This window comes from Solanum pennellii, chromosome 2 (genome assembly GCF_001406875.1).
Source record: "Solanum pennellii chromosome 2, SPENNV200".
NCBI lineage: Eukaryota > Viridiplantae > Streptophyta > Magnoliopsida > Solanales > Solanaceae > Solanum > Solanum pennellii.
This window is the reverse complement of record NC_028638.1, coordinates 43565718-43581222: the sequence shown is the minus strand read 5'-3', so window position 1 is coordinate 43581222 and position 15505 is coordinate 43565718. Positions and strand designations below refer to the sequence as shown.

Sequence of the window (15505 nt, the reverse complement as noted above, 5' to 3'; positions counted from 1 at the left end):
TTTGACTCGCCAACTTATAGAACCTTATATATTAAAAGCATTAGATTAATAATTAAGCAACCGTACGTGTGATCCTTGGATTTGTATGTCACTATTGCTGATCGATTTGACCATATTATTCCACAATATTTTACAAAATACATTTGGTTACGATTTATTTTTGCATGTACACGTTACGAAGAATTATGACTTTTTATCTTCATTAAAATTAAATAAAAAATATAATTTATATCGAAAAGTCATACGTTAAAAGATAAAATAATTTTTAACAAAGATAACTGTATTCAATAAGATTCAAACTGAGTTTTTTGACTAAAAATAAATATTTACTTACCCTCTACCACAATCTTTTGATAAATAGAGTTCAATTTTGCTACAATGCAAATTAAGTCGGCAAAACATCTTTCCCAAATAATGTGATTTTCATGATAAAATTCCCCCTCCTAAGCCCTACCAAATGGGGTCCTCCCTCCTCCTTAATATTCCCTTTCATCATGATGATGATATCGTCACCACAAAGAGGTGGAATCAGAATTTTTTATTAAAAAGTTTTAGACATATGAAGGAGTTAAAAGTTGTTCAACGTTTATTACATGTAAAAATAATTTTAATTATATATAACGAACATATTTTTTTATTGAAGAAGATTCAGATAAACCCTTTAATCTTATCTGACTTGGCTCTTCCCCTAATTATCATCATTAAATAAAACTTAATAACTATACCCTTTCCATTTAATCTCTCCCACCTACACAAACACCTCATTTTCTATGAAATTTCATGCATGTGGCCGTGTGCTATTAATTGCTAAACCAACCCTTCACCCGTCTCTATCATTTTGCATTCTATACCAACATTAACTAAAACAAAATTTGTAATATATGATACAATTTGTGACTTATAAGTATACAAAAGGGATTCAATGAACTCTAAACATCAAGCACATGGAACCTTATGTATGGAGAAGACACAACAACATTTGTTAGGCATGTACATCATTTCAATTTTCAAATAAAATAATACTACGATTTTATCGACTTTTTACAAGTCCATTATTCCGTCTTCAACTTTAATAGAGAATTTGAAATTGAAAAGGTATAGTATAAATGAGAATATCGTAGTTCCAACGTCATTTCCAATTGTATCCCTAAGACATGATCACAACTTAAAAATCAAACTTACATTGTAACAACAACTACTTTATTAATAACATAAGGTTAGAAAAATTGATTCTTTAAATTTGAAAAGGAAAGGATAAAAAGGAAGTAGATTTTTTTTTGTTACTTATAAAAAAACTAAAGTTTTCTCACATGGAATTTGATTTCTTATTGGTCCACGTGTTTTCCACAAAATAGTTCCCCAAATCCTATTTGTGATTTGTTGGTCCAATTTTAGAAAATGAAATGAAAAACACCTATCTTTTTTTTCACTCAAATTCCATCCTTACAATAAAATGCTTATTCTTAAAATTTCTATCTTGGTGGAGATCCCACCACCATTACCATTTTCCCCCAAAAATCTTACAACATTATTTCCATTTTTCTTTCTCTTAATTCTCTCACAAAATTTCCTTTGCACCTGAATTATTATCATGAAAATCATGTCTGCCACTTCAACAACCGTATAACTTATATCTCGCCACGTCATTTGTTTACTGTGTTTGAATATCTTTCTTCTCCTTTTTACTTGCATTTGCACACTCGAGCTTGAAAACAGACTCTCTATCTCCACTAGGTAACAGTAAGGTCTGCATGCAGTCTACTTCCTCCGGACCCCACAACAAAGTCTGCATACAATCTATCTTCTCCAGACCCCACAGCAAGGTCTGCATACAACCTATCTTTTCCGGACCCCACAACAAAATTTGCATATAGCCTACCTTTTTCGGACCCTACAGTAAGATCGGCATACGGTCTACCTTCTCAAGACCTCACTTGTGGAAGGAAAGATACCATAAGAAGTAGCAATGTCACGTTCTTAAAGTTAAATGCTTTTTCAAAAGAATCACAATAAAGAAACACTTGACCCGTGTATCACCCCAACTACTTCTTCAACTACAACCTCTATATATATAAACGCGCTAAAAAATAACTAGTTTAAATATTAGATATCGCGTTTTCAAAGAAACTCGAAAAATTAAAAAAAAAAAGAAGCAATATATAATAATGTCATTTTCTTATGCTAAAAACTGTTTACAACGGTTCTGTGTGGACGAGTTCCAAATGGATACAGAAACCACACATAGTGGTTTTTTCTCTAGTGATCTTCTCCCATCACTTGGAGCTCGAATCAACTACGCTACTAAACTCCGAAGATTCATCATTTCGCCTTATAATCCACGTTACAGGTAAGATAAATGACTCTGACTGACTGATTGACAAATTATTTTTTCCGCTGCTGAACTTAATGATTGTTATGATTTCAGGTGTTGGGAGATGTTTCTAGTTGTTATGGTTATTTACACAGCTTGGATTTCTCTGTTTGAAGTTGCATTCTTGTCATACAAGAAAGATGATACTCTGTTCATTGTTGACAACATTGTTGATTGCTTCTTTGCTATTGACATTGTACTTACTTTCTTCGTCGCGTATCTTCATCCAGAGTCTTATCTGCTTGTTGATGAACCTAAGAAAATAGCAATAAGGTATAGTTAAAGATTCAATCTTTATGTACATATAAAGAGAGGGAATGAGATTTTCTAAATTTCTAATTATATGTCAATGTGAGTAAACAGGTACTTATCAACATGGTTCATTTTCGATGTATGTTCTACTGTACCATTCCAATCGTTGATACTCGTCTTCACGGATCATAAAGAAAGCGGAGGAGTTGGATTCAGATTGCTCAGCATGCTCAGATTATGGCGTCTCAGACGAGTCAGTGCCCTGTTTGCAAGGTCCAAAACACCACACTGTATTTGGTTTCTACATCATGAATTATGATCAATGCTAAAAAAACTCACATATATAAGCCGGTTTGCTTTCCTTCAGACTTGAGAAGGATATCCGGTTCAACTACTTCTGGACGCGATGTACAAAACTCGTATCAGTAAGTCCTATCCATGCTTAAGAAAAAAAGATGATTTTTTAAAATATGTTTTTGACAAGCAACATGTGGTTTGTTTGGAGTTCAGGTGACATTGTTTGCAGTTCACTGTGCTGGATGCATTAACTATGTGATTGCTGATAGATATCCTGATTCGAAAAAGACATGGATTGGTGCTGTATATCCAGATTTCAAGCAACTAAGTGTTGGGGATAGATACATAACTTCATTGTACTGGTCTATTGTAACGCTGACCACAACCGGTTATGGAGACTTGCATGCTGAGAACTCAAAAGAGATGCTGTTTGATATCTTTTACATGTTATTCAACTTGGGATTGACATCTTACTTAATTGGAAACATGACTAACCTTGTTGTTCATTGGACTAGTCGCACCAGAAACTTCGTATGCTTCTTCTTCTTCTTCCTCCTTCTCTCTCTCCATATATCGCGTGTTCTTCATCTTAAACCTGTGAAGTCTTGTTTCTTTTGTAGAGGGAGACGGTGAAAGCAGCTCAAGAATTCGCGAAAAGGAATCAGTTGCCTCCAAGAGTACAAGATCAGGTTTTGTCTCACATGTGTCTCAAGTTCAAAACAGAAACATTGAAACAAGAAGAGACTCTTAATGGCCTGCCTAAAGCCATTAGAACAAGCATTGCACACCATCTGTTTTTTCCTATAGTTCAAAATGTTCATTTGTTCCAAGGTGTTTCGCGGAACCTCCTTTTCCAACTGGTAATTTTCTCCCCTTCCCTTGCCGTCTCTTTTGTTCTCTCGATCACTCTTGCATTGGTTTTAACAGTTNTGACGTGGCACTCAACCATTGGTTGTAATTTAATTATTTAAAATAATTTTTAACCCACCCATTACTTTCCCATTCATTTTTCCCTTATTACCCTTCTCTCTCCCCACCCCCCCNCATTTTAACTAAACCCACCCATTACTTTCCCATTCATTTTTCCCTTATTACCCTTCTCTCTCCCCAGCCCCGCAAATCCTAAAATATGAAGGGAACAGAAAAGAAAAATGTAAAGGAAAAGCACTATTACTGGTTTATCAAATGGCCTGCCTAAAGCCATTAGAACAAGCATTGCACACCATCTGTTTTTTCCTATAGTTCAAAATGTTCATTTGTTCCAACGTGTTTCGCCGAACCTCCTTTTCCAACTGGTAATTTTCTCCCCTTCCCTTGCCGTCTCTTTTGTTCTCTCGATCACTCTTGCATTGGTTTTAACAGTGTGATATTTTGATTTCTAAGGTTCCTGAAATGGAAGCTGAATACTTCCCTCCGAAGCAAGACGTAATTTTGCAGAATGAGGCACCAACTGATCTGTATATAATAGTTTCAGGAGCAGTGGTAAGTTAGTTTATAGATTTTGTGTATACTATTAAAGCTGTGTTTGTCATGTTGTTAATCAGTATGTTATATGTTATTGTTGCAGGAATTTATAGCACAGATTGAAGGGCTAGAGCAAGTATGTATATTACTACATNGCACCAACTGATCTGTATATAATAGTTTCAGGAGCAGTGGTAAGTTAGTTTATAGATTTTGTGCATACTATTAAAGCTGTGTTTGTCATGTTGTTAATCAGTATGTTATATGTTATTGTTGCAGGAATTTATAGCACAGATTGAAGGGCTAGAGCAAGTATGTATATTACTACATAGTAACTATTATTATTTAGTGTCAACTTTAGGATATATAACTAAATCTCTCTTCTCAATCATGTTCCCAAACAGATAATTGGAAAAGCTGTTGCAGGAGAAATATTTGGAGAAATAGGTGTTTTATGTGGGAGACCACAGCCATTTACTGTTCGAACAACCGAGATTTCTCAGATTCTAAGGCTAAACAGGACATCATTGATGAACATTCTTCGAGCAAATCCAGAAGATGAACGGATAATTATGAACAATCTAGTGATGGTAAGTAAACCAGATTATGTACTGGTAAATTATCCACTGTTGTTATTGCTTAGGGAAAAAAAACGAATTGACAAATCGATTCTTTTCGTTAATCAGAAACTTCAGGGATTTGGAGGTTTTGGTTATGTGGACCACCAAACAAATGCAGGACCAGAAATCAAAAGGCATGATGATATCACACTTACTAGCATAGATATCAATAATTTGGAAGCTAGAGTTAAGAAGCAAGAGAAAGATGATGGACAAGAAGTAAACAAAACCATGAATGATTTGTCAATAAATCTTGAAAATAAGAGTGAGCATAAAGTAGAGCTTATTGGACCAGATGAGGGAACAAAGAGCTGTCAACTGAAGCCTGAGGTCCCCTTTTGTTCCAACTCTTGCCTTAAAAGACCCACATGTAGTACCAGTTCAAGTGGCTCTCAAGGTACAAAATCTACCCACCATAAGAAGAGAATCACCATTCACATGAAGAAAGCATCATTGAATCACCAGTTTGGGAAACTAATCATTCTACCTGATTCACTACAAGAGCTCTTCAGAGTAGCAGGTAAATTACCTTTCATTTTGTAAAAGTTGAAAGAACGCCGATCATTCTTTCTCACTCTCCAACTGCAGGTCAAAGATTTGGAGGTTGCGATTTCAAGAGAGCTGTAAATGCAGAGGATGCTGAAATAGATGACATTGATGTCGTCAGAGATGGCGATCATTTGTTTTTCCTTTAACACAAATGCTTGAGCATAGAATATAGTCATCATTGATCACGAAGGAAAATTATCAAAAGTGTAGAGAAGAGGTTCAAAGCAATTGTATATTGATCTCATTGTGTAAATGTTAGGCTAAATGATTCAATCTTTGTATCTCCAAAGGGAGAAATCAAAGCTGTAGATGTAACACATCAATTACAAGAATAAGTTCCAACTTACTACAGAAGGATTACACCATCCTGTTCTTTCCCTGAATAACAACATAGAGCTTTAAGCCTTGAACTCTTTTTAAAAATTGTAATTATCTCTGTATGCACTACACAAACAAGATGTTCATCGAAAATTCCCCGCCTCAAGTATCACTTGAGTAGAAGTTTCAGGAGCATTTCAGATGGAAATTTCAGGGAGCTTCTTCTAAATGGAACATTTGTGAATAAGCTTCCATGAGGTCACTAGCAACCTAATGAACCTACTAAAACGAATTTAAATGCCATCTGAGATTGCTGAAACATGTTCTTTTGGGTCATCTGAATCTCCGCTAATACTGAAAAAATAGTTCTTCTTGCAAGCAAAGTATCTATCATACACTTCTAGAAATTATTGGAATAGGATGAGCTTCTGTGTTGAATACATACTCATCCAAAGGGATCGTGGTGCTATTACCGAACAGCAAATAGATGTATTTGAGTGTTTCACCCAAGAAAAAAGTCTCCATCTTGTCTCTTCTTTGTGGAGGAATAACAGTTACATCGTCAAGAGAAGTGTAACCTCCAGAATCAATCTTAGTGTACTTCTCAAATGCCTCAAAAATTTGCCAGCCCCATTCACGATACCTGAAGAAGAAAGAGTCCACAAAGTTAACAAACTTAGTTGTTCAAGCCCATAAAGCAAAAGCACACAACTTTAAAATAAGAACATACTTTGAATCGCCAGTAATGCGATACAGATAAAACAATGATTCAACAGTTTCAGGGCGCAAAAGATTGTGACGATCAGCAGGCTTTATGATTATGTCATTCAAATATTTTGAACTTTTGTTCCCACCACCAGGACCACCTTCAGAATTTCCCTGCTCGAAGAAAACAAGATACCAGAAAAACATTTATGATGCAAGAATTTTTCCAATTATGTCATAATAGTACTTCAAGTCAGGGTAGACATACAAACACTATCATTATTTTATATTGCGTCTCATTAATGATGATATTAGATTGTTCCAGTCAAGATAGGCACATTATCACTCTGATTGTTTTCCAGATTTGTTTGATTCCCCCTTTGGATTGGCTTAATAAAAGTAGCTGTTACGTCAAAAATAAAAAGTCAACCTGAATGACTTTTAAGTCAAAAATTAAAAAGTAGGGGATATCTACTTTTGGTTTTTGACTTATTTTAAGTCTGTCAAACCCTTCCCAACTTATTTTAACTCAATTTTGACTTATTTTAAATTACTTTTTATATTTGCCAAACACTTCCAAAAGTCAAAAACCGACATAAAAGTAGGTTTGACCAACTTTTAAGTCAATCCAAACACCCTCTTAGAAGCTACTTTTATTAAGCCAATGCACAAGGGCCCTAATTCTTACATCTTTTACAACTGATTAATCCGTGTTACATCTAGACATAAAAGAGTTAAAACACAGATCAGAAGTTTAAAATATGCAACAGGATTTTTTTAACTTTCAAAAAACTCACCTTCCTCAGAAAAGAAAAGAAAAAAGACCGATAAAAGAAAACTGAAAAAACCACCTTACATAATATGATAGTTGCCAAAAGTGATGAAGGAAATAAAAATGTTTCAACTCACCTCAATATTGAAATAAGCTATTTCTGGAGCAAGGCCAGTAGAGGTTACTGAGTATATTTCCACGCAAGTCTTAGCCAGATCTTCAGCAAGCTTTAGGTTTTCCATATCTTCAAAAGTGAGCAAGTTCTCTCTCATAGCTCTTTCCTTTGTCAACCCCTTTGTAGCACCAAGGGCTAGGGTACCAGGAAGGAAACACACCTGCGGATGATGTCAAATGATATCAAACTTATAAGAGCAGACATCAACATTTAAGATACGGCTTTCATACATTTAGGGAAACAAGTCTCATTGTGAATAGAAAAGAAAGAGGCAGGAGAAGATTAATTTCCTTAATTAAGATTCGAGATTATATACTTCAATAAAAAGCACATTACTAAAATGTATACCCTAGCTAGTGAGGTAAAGCTATATGATATCTGCAACTTGTATTCCATCATAAATCAATGCACTCAGAAGAAGAAAATCAAAGTTACGGCCAGTGATTTTAGTATGTTAGTGAACTCTTTGAGCGAGCAAAATGAATGAAGAATTTGGAGAAAAAGAAAAGAAAAAAATGTTCTATCAGCATAAGAAATTTATAATAGAGAAGGAAAGGATTTCCATGTTGCTTAAGAAGACTAATTATTTTTCAAAAGGAAAAAATAGAATTCTGCGGCTAACTGTGGCATCGTGCAGCTGATTCCCTGTTAGTCCCATTTTGACCTTTTCACTTTACAATGCTGAAGTATATTTGAAAAAGAATAATAAGAGAAATGGCATACCAGGTGATCCATCTTTGGACTGAAACCACCTTCTTGCCCATATGGCAATTCTCCCACAAAGACCAAGCCATTTGGAACAGATTTGCGAACAAGAAGGTGCCTGACACCTTTAATTGCTTCGACATACATATCGTACAAGTATGAAAAGTTAGTTCCTTTCTGCTGAAGCCACACTTTGATAAGATACTCATAATAGCTATCACCACGAGATCCAAGTCTAATATTGTCTCCACTAAACTGTCCGGATTGAGGGCTGACATCATCATAAGCACAAATGATGAGTCAACTGGTATAACAGTTCTGTATTTTCTTAATCCAACAGTAGACAAGTAAGAATAAATAAATATAAGAACCACCCATTCTTAAACATGTAATCTGCAGGGTTAAATTCCAGCTTTTGCTGAGATACTTACATGGCACAAGAAATGGTGAAATATCACTTGAAGTGGCTGAGCATGGAAAGAAAGATGTGGCGGTGAAAGCATATGCTGAAGCAAGTGAACAAGATAATTTCACCTCGACCCATTCAGAGATCCTAACCACAACTAGATGCTAGTCTTTCATATGTTAAGGAAGCATGAATATATATATGTGTGTGTTGTGTGTGTGTGTGTGTACTAATAAAGGTACTCGCTTATTGCAGACATGCCCTTTCTTTCTTTGGTAGTAATGGTGTCTGAGCCAGCTTACATGCAACTCAATGAATCCACCTAGGTACCTACTACCTTACACCTGTACAAGTACCGGTTAATTCTATCCTAATGTACACATCTAGCATGGTTCTATAACAAGAATTAAATGTACTGATAAGGATGCCCATATGTTCTGGTTGTGGAGAGGAAAGTGAAATTTAGGTTTAGACTTCGTTTACGATTAGATAACTTGGAAATCATGAACAAATAGTGAAGACATTTAAGGATCCTTGGCAAGAAAGATTTGTGTTTCAAATTTTGAAACATGTCTTGCAAATTATATGCAGGATTTCTGGAAGAGAGCACAAAAGCATTTTTCTAACATGATACAGTGAAGAAGGAATTGGCAATGGAAAAAATTAGTTTAGTGCAACTGTAAGTAGGAATTTAGAATCAGGAGACAGAAGAGTAACCAGCAATACATATACAACTAGATATAGAAAATACTGTTCTGGTTTTCTTGCATGTTGAATAGTAGAAGTTAATTGGTTCTACAGATATCGAGTGAACTGTAGACCATCTTCATCATAAGATGTTCTTAAACAGTTACTCTTGTCAGGAAAGCTATATTTACTTTAACAATAAAATAAAGAAACAGGCAGAACATAAAGAAGCCTTTTTTAAAATCATATGGTTATGTTACCGTTGCATTGAATGCCCTACATTATTAGAAGTTGCAATATATCTAGCTCCCTAAACAAAAATAACTGGTCAACAAGACGCATTTCAAGATACTGGAATTATTGCAGAACATGATATAATTACTTTTCAGATACTCCGAGGGCAAGCATCTGCCTATACAAGCTGGCATAGGAAAATACGATCTTAGTTACTTACCTAATGTATATAGGGACCAGTCCCTCCACCTTTGGCAAAGTCTTTATATGTTGTAGAACCTTCATGGCTTCTGTGCTATACTTTGGATCACCTGTTAAATAACTAAGATAATTAAATTCAAGCTGTACAGTTGCAACTTCCGCAGTGCTACTCAGACCATCAGGAGCAGGATGTGCAGACTTTTCACGCAGGACTACATCACTGTATGGAATATCGGATGGACTTGCTGTAAAAGCAGTAAGTAGGCGATCAGCCAAGTTCTTAGCATTTTCCAGGTAAATAGATGGATTAGGCCCTTTCTGTTCTGGAATTCTCCCTTGACTTCCACCACTTAAGTGATAAGCACTCAAAAGACCACCTAGAAGTCGTATTGTAGTTTCAAAGAGATTTACTTGGCCTTTCTTTTCAATCCTCTCAGGAAGATGTTTCTCAATCCACGAGCCTGCTTCATGAACGACTTCATCAGCTCCCATAATCATAGCCGTGTCTAAAGCGTCAATAATTGTAGCTCCCAAACCTCCTAAACCATTAACCCCTCTATGGCTCAAGGGCATAAGTTCATCATAACCCATGGCATGGGCTTTGTATCCAGACCAGGCATGGATAAATGCATCTTTCACCTTCTGTTGTCTTGCCACCCATTCTGGCTCCTCTCTTTTCATGGACTCTTGAATGGATCTATTCCTACTAATTATTTCATCAGGAGATAACCGGGGTGGAAGTCTAGGTGGTTTCCTCCAAAATCTCCTGAATTTACCACTTCCATGAGTCATGAGATTTTCTCCTTCCTTTGATCCATCATTTTTTGCTATACCATCAGACACGGGATTGACAGCACTTTTATTAGTCAGTACTAGATATGCTAAACCACCAAGCATCAGTAACACGAGAAGTTTCCCAGTGCTACATTTCAAATAATCTCGTTTCCCATTACTGGTTAATAGAACCTGAGAAATTACCTGAAAAGATAAGCAGAACTATAAAATTTCAGCATACAAGAGAAACTACAAAATTCTGCTGCAGATATACTAAGACCTTTCAAGGAATGAAAATGATCTGGAAGCTATCTCAATTTTAAAAGCAAGAATTTATATGTGCATTACTGGTGCTAGGGAAGATAGTCAGAGATAAAGCACACTTCTAATATGCAAGCTATAGGCAAAACCCAGCATATATGGCCATTTAGGTGCTACAAAAACAAATTATTTAAGTAAAGGTAAAATAGCAAATTCAACATAATTTGGTTCCTGAAGTCATTAATGTCACAAGTCAGGCTCACTACATTGTGGGCAAATACTGACGTGCTCCGAGTCTCAGCCCACTGTCCTCACTCGGGTCTTGGATCCATTGAATTTGTCCTTAATCTTCCTAATGTAAGCTGCAAGTACACGTCTAGCTTTCAAACGACTCCATAGAACCCTCCAAAGGACTTTGGGGGTGTTCGAATTGACTTTTTTAAAGTGGCATATAAGTTAAAAGCTAAAAGCAATAAGTTGGGAACACCCAATTTTTGGCTTTTGACTCTTCTTTTTGTTCTTTTTCAGCCAAAAAAAATGCTTAAAAGCACTTTTTGTGTTTTTCGAACACTTCCAAAACAAACAAAAAGAGTTCAAAAGTCGAAAGCTACTTAAAATAAGTCAATCCAAATACCCACTTTGTCGAAAGCTTTTTCTAGGTCAACAAACATCATATGTTCCCTCTTCCACTCCCTATACTGCTCCGTCAATCTCCTTACGAGATGTATGGCTTCAGTAGTCTCTGGAAAGATGCACCATAAGTACACTATATAAAGGTTGCTGCCCGTTAAGTTAGGCCTTAGTCCTAACTCACACCTCAAAAGCTAGCTCAAATGGAAGAGGATTGCCCAAGCCTTATTAGGAGTCCACCCATCTTGTTAACCACCAATGTGGAACTTTTGTCATTCTTTAACACCCTACTTCATGCCCAGTGCTTCGCATTTAATGCATCAACAATTTTGATTTTGGGGGCCCTCATACCATGTTAAATTAGGCCTATTTCACACCCCAAAAGCTAGCTCAAAGGGAGGAGAATTACCAAATCTTTATAAGGATTCTTCCACACCCAAATTAAAAAAGAATTTTCACATGTTTGACCCATGGAAAAAAATTAGGTCCGCATGTGAGGAGCGTGTTGAGAGTATCATGAACTAATAAAAGTGTGTTCTCTCTAAAATTAGAGAGAACACAATTTTTATTAGTTAATGATATTCTCAACACTGCCCATACCAAGAAGAAAAGAAAATTTTTGTAAGGCACCAAATATACTATTTAGACTACATCAAAGCACTCCGTATTTCTATGAAAAAATCCAAGCTACTCGAATTCATGATATAAGATATGCCAGAATTGACAATAATATGAGAGAAAATGGAAAACTGCTCTCTTTCTAACTTATGAGGTGCAATTTCCATTTGAAATATTCAAGAATATTTAACTGTCTGCCATCATATCAAATCCTTAAGCTAATCTTCAGAACTCCAATTTATTTGAAATTGAAATATGAATGGCAAAATGACACTTTTTATATCACAATTTTATGTTATTTTATTATTATTTTTCCTATTTTTCCTATTTCATCTTTATTAATGACGCTGATTACGTGGCATGAATCATGAACTTCAGATACATGGCAACAGACTTAATTAGAAAGGAACAGCTCAATATGTGAATGAAATACTTTTTCACACTCTTTAGAACAGTCAAATCAGACCATATTAAAGGGGTTAATGCTGTTGTAAGCAAATCGCTACGCAAAGCTGTGAGCAATTACCACTCTTTCCAGTCGAGATTTCCAACTTCCTCCTTTCTTTTGATCATGTCTTAGATTATCAACTAAGCTCTGAAGGAAATTAAACTGGACAACTCTTTAAAACTCAATTCCGTTACTCAAGGTTATTATAAGGAGCAACGTAGATGATAATGAATATATAACCAAACCTATCAGTGAACTAGGCTATTACATGAACACTACCAAGGGTAGTGAGTGTAACAAATTCATCCAATAAACATCTAAAGAATATGGAGAATACATATTAAAAAAGAGAAGACGCACAGAGAAGTATTTAGAAAAAGACTGATAGCTGAATAGAACATTAAGATCCCTTCCCAGGAAAATTCAGCATATTGATATCACATTCCCTCTTTTGTACAATTGTTTTTTTATGAAAAGGTAAAGCTTCTTTTGAATAATGGTTTCACATATCCTTTACCAAGAGTCAAACAGAAGTACCTTCTCTTGATGTAATTTTTTGGAGTTTTATAATTCTTTTTAGTATTGTGCATATGTTTCCTAAATATCAGAGTTTTACAATCAAATCACAAATTCGTCCAGGTCTGATCAAGGTCTTAAAATTGATCGAGTTCACCATCAATAAGCACAAGACTTAAATGATACACTAATCATTAGCTAAACTCCAGCTTTCCACCAATAACCAAAAGGAATCATGTCTCCTTAGGGTAGAGATTCGCCGATTAACCTTTGGGGTTGAGAAGAAAGGAATGTTTAGTAAGAGACAACAATGGTCTTATCCATAGCTACTCTAATTGGTTTTTAATTTAGTTCTCTCAAATATGTTAGCAGTAATATTTTATATTTATCCCATGGCAATGGGGTCCAAATCTTATATTTGAAATAGAAACTAAAATATAGTTATCACCACCTTCAACCAAAGTTGGCTATCTCTTTTTCTTATGTAGCCTTTACAGGCTGAGACGATAATAACGCTTTAAAAGGTGTCCGGATACTAAGATGCACAACATAAAACTTGTTAATTATATCGCGAAAAGGTGGTTTCGTGTAAGTACAACACTGTTGCAGCACCCTTTCATGTTACAAACTGCATACCAAGTCCAAATATTAAAATCCTCCCCCCGAACCCCACCGCCAAAACCACAAAAAGAGGGACATAACGAAAACTTTCAGAATGAGATTGCCGATGGTTAAAAGGCTTTAAAAGAGAACTCAGCTCAAAAAGGAAAGTGGTACATTAATATAAAGATATAGTATACTACTTAGCTCAACAGCTTACTTGAGACTCCTTCAAAAATTAGACAATCTAATATTCAAATCAAGATTTTTTTATGCTAGCTATATACCAAATCAAATTTAAGAACAACCATGTTTGACTTGCATATATTTTATCTTTATTTCCCGTATTCCGAACTGGCTCTTACTTTCTCAAATTGAGTGATTTATGAACATTATTTCCCATTTTAGCCACAATTTCACCAGGGCATACTTCAGTTCACATCAGAGAAAAAATACAAACAAAAAAAAAAAGAAAAGTTATCTGATCATATCTTTCAGTTAGCAAAACGACATTTCATAACCAAAAAGCCCCCTTTTCCTCCTCTCAAACTACGCAAATAGACAAATCAGGTTATTTCCAAGCTGTTCTATGAAGAAAACAAATCAGCGCACTTCTAAACTAATCCTTACTCTAATCAGAGATCGAAATTCAAAAAAAATTAAAAACAAGATTCAAAGGAACGAATTCTGATTGAGCTAGCTGACCTGAGATACGGATCGCTGTCGGAACTTGGCGTTATCGTAGTGCACATCTTTCGTTGAATAGGGCAATGATTTCGACATCGTCTGTTTCTCGATACAAAACAAAAGAGCAACAACTTCAGATTCTCAATTTGGCTCTGCCTTATAGCAGCCGTAAACGCGTGTATATTTCCTACTATAGTACAGTGGCGCGTGCGCGTATATAGGAGTATATTATTATACAGACCCAGATGGATATCAAACTGGGTGTCGCCGGAATCCGGAGGTGACCAACGATGGAAGAGTAATGAGATATGGTATTTGAAAAAACGACCAAATTAGTCCAATTAACCATGGTTAAATTTTACTTTCCACGATATTTATGTCAAATCAATAAATACATATAATATGATTGTAAATACTTTTATTTATTAAATAATAATTCAATTTAGAAGATCGGGTGAAATAATAGCAAACATTTAAACCACATTAAAAGTTATAATTACTGTTTAGGAAAAATCTAATTTGCATCTATAGTTTCGTTCAATTTTATTATTGACTTCGATTTATATAATTCGTCTAATTTATATAAGTCTAGAATTTAAATAATTTGATTTCTGATTGTATAATTAAGAATTTGTATATCTTACTCTAGCTATTTGTATACGATTTATAAAACATTCCTAATAAGTTACCATATTTAAATATTAGCAATCAAAATATATAAACATACTCTAAATAATTTTTAAATGCATAAATATAGAATTCGTATATACTTATCATATTTGTATACTCGCAAGTAAAATACATAAGTAGACAGAAATATACAATTCGTAGCCAACAAACAACCAGAAATATACAACCGCAGCCAAGCAAAATATATAAACGAGTTCTGGATAATTCCTAAATGCATAATTACATAATCTGTATATAGTTGTTATATTTGTATCTTCGCAAGTGAAATACAGACGGAAATATATAACTGCGGCCTTCATATCAAACAGGACTACAACTACGAAGCGCAATTAATGAAATTATACCAGGCTTGAACCTGATACCTCTGATTAAGGGTGAAGCACACCCATGTTGATAGTTATAGAACCTTATTATGTCTATCGTATTTGTTATTTTTTAAATTTTCATTAAATTAACAATGAAAAAAATTACAATTATATAAAAAAATTACTTATTCTCGCACCATTTTGTTTTTCAATAACCTAA

General features: G+C 34.9%; 2 protein-coding genes across 4 annotated transcripts; one reads left to right on the top strand and one right to left on the bottom strand.

Annotated features, from left to right (window-relative positions):
• Positions 1-2081: 2081 nt before the first annotated feature.
• LOC107011306 (potassium channel KAT1-like) lies at positions 2082-5916 on the top strand. 3 transcript variants are annotated; one of them, XM_027914380.1, is made up of 12 exons: positions 2082-2347; positions 2426-2644; positions 2735-2896; positions 2991-3048; positions 3134-3451; positions 3541-3670; positions 4106-4215; positions 4304-4402; positions 4488-4520; positions 4789-4974; positions 5071-5524; positions 5593-5899. In XM_027914380.1, exons 1-12 carry the CDS (start codon positions 2166-2168, stop codon positions 5697-5699), a joined length of 2058 nt encoding a protein of 685 aa, XP_027770181.1. In that variant the 5' UTR covers positions 2082-2165; the 3' UTR covers positions 5700-5899. The 3 variants fall into 3 exon arrangements, with proteins under 3 accessions (XP_027770181.1, XP_015066224.1, XP_015066225.1); XM_015210738.2 differs by lacking the exons at positions 4106-4215; positions 4488-4520 and adding an exon at positions 4664-4696 and having other exon boundaries at positions 3541-3780; XM_015210739.2 differs by lacking the exon at positions 4106-4215 and having other exon boundaries at positions 2083-2347; positions 3541-3780; positions 5593-5916.
• LOC107011307 (mannosyl-oligosaccharide 1,2-alpha-mannosidase MNS3) lies at positions 5766-14386 on the bottom strand. The gene is made up of 6 exons (XM_015210741.2): positions 14309-14386; positions 9776-10734; positions 8247-8499; positions 7486-7683; positions 6602-6750; positions 5766-6514 (listed from the first exon to the last, which is right to left on the bottom strand). The coding sequence occupies exons 1-6, from the start codon at positions 14384-14386 to the stop codon at positions 6262-6264; spliced, it is 1890 nt and encodes a 629-aa protein (XP_015066227.1). The 3' UTR covers positions 5766-6261.
• Between the last annotated feature and the right edge of the window lie 1119 nt (positions 14387-15505).

Bases quoted from the DNA above. Each gene is read 5' to 3' on its own strand.
- LOC107011306 (XM_015210739.2), top strand. From the start codon at position 2,166: ATGTCATTTTCTTATGCTAAAAACTGTTTACAACGGTTCTGTGTGGAC. The intron at 2,645-2,734 runs GTATAGTTAAAG...GTGAGTAAACAG, and splicing joins CCTAAGAAAATAGCAATAAG to GTACTTATCAACATGGTTCA. The intron at 3,781-4,303 runs GTAATTTTCTCC...TTGATTTCTAAG, and splicing joins GGAACCTCCTTTTCCAACTG to GTTCCTGAAATGGAAGCTGA.
- LOC107011307 (XM_015210741.2), bottom strand. From the start codon at position 14,386: ATGTCGAAATCATTGCCCTATTCAACGAAAGATGTGCACTACGATAAC. The intron at 8,500-9,775 runs GTAAGTAACTAA...TGATGATGTCAG, and splicing joins CTGGTCCCTATATACATTAG to CCCTCAATCCGGACAGTTTA. The intron at 6,751-7,485 runs GTGAGTTGAAAC...TTCTTCGAGCAG, and splicing joins TAGCTTATTTCAATATTGAG to GGAAATTCTGAAGGTGGTCC.